The sequence below is a fragment of the Corvus brachyrhynchos genome, unplaced genomic scaffold (genome assembly GCF_000691975.1).
Source record: "Corvus brachyrhynchos isolate BGI_N302 unplaced genomic scaffold, ASM69197v1 scaffold18, whole genome shotgun sequence".
Taxonomy (NCBI): domain Eukaryota; kingdom Metazoa; phylum Chordata; class Aves; order Passeriformes; family Corvidae; genus Corvus; species Corvus brachyrhynchos.
This window is the reverse complement of record NW_008246064.1, coordinates 116086-116763: the sequence shown is the minus strand read 5'-3', so window position 1 is coordinate 116763 and position 678 is coordinate 116086. Positions and strand designations below refer to the sequence as shown.

The window sequence follows — 678 nt, the reverse complement described above, 5'->3', positions numbered from 1 at the left end:
CCCAAAACCCTTCCGCAGCATCCCCCCCCCTCCCCATCGGCCCCTCTGCGTCATCCCCCCAGCATCCCCCAGCTTCCTCCCCAGCATTCCCCAGTTTCTCAAGCATCCTCCCAGTCTCCCTCCCAGCATTCCCCATATCCCCCCCCAGCATCCCCCACCTCCCTCCCCAGTATCCCTCCATTATTCCCACAGAATCCTCCCAGTACCCCCCATCCTCTCCCTTAGCACCCAGCACCTTCCCAGGATCCCTTCCATCACCCCCACCTTCCCCCCAGTATCTCCCCATCCTTCCCAGTATCCCCCCACCATCCTCCCAGTATCCCCGGCCGCGGGCGGGCCCCGCCGGGGCATCGTGGTGTCCACGCTGGCCGAGGCGCGGTTCTTCGCGGCCGGGGGCTTCGATGACATCCTGTACGCGTTCCCGGTGCCCGCCTGGCGCCTGGCCGAGTGCTCGGCGCTGGCCCAGCGCCTCCAGGCATTCCAGCTGCTCCTGGACAGCCCCCAGGGGCTGGAAATGCTGCTCCAGAACCCCCTTCCCGGCGGGAAGCGCTGGCTCGTCTGGCTCAAGCTGGACTGCGGGAATGGCCGGGGTAGGTGACCCCCAAATCCCAGCCGTGCAGGCAGGAGGGCGCAGCGTGTCCTGTCCCGAGGGGGGGTCACCCAGGAGGGGCCGTGGGG

At 68.3% G+C, this 678-nt stretch overlaps 1 protein-coding gene across 1 annotated transcript in view; it reads left to right on the top strand.

Moving 5' to 3' along the window:
- Positions 1-678, top strand: part of NBEAL2 (neurobeachin like 2) — a 29710-nt gene that overhangs the window by 28236 nt on the left and 796 nt on the right. The window contains exon 59 of the mRNA XM_017746713.1: positions 296-529. Within this exon, the coding sequence (XP_017602202.1) occupies positions 296-529 (234 nt within the window). The remainder of the gene's footprint in view (positions 1-295; positions 530-678) is intronic.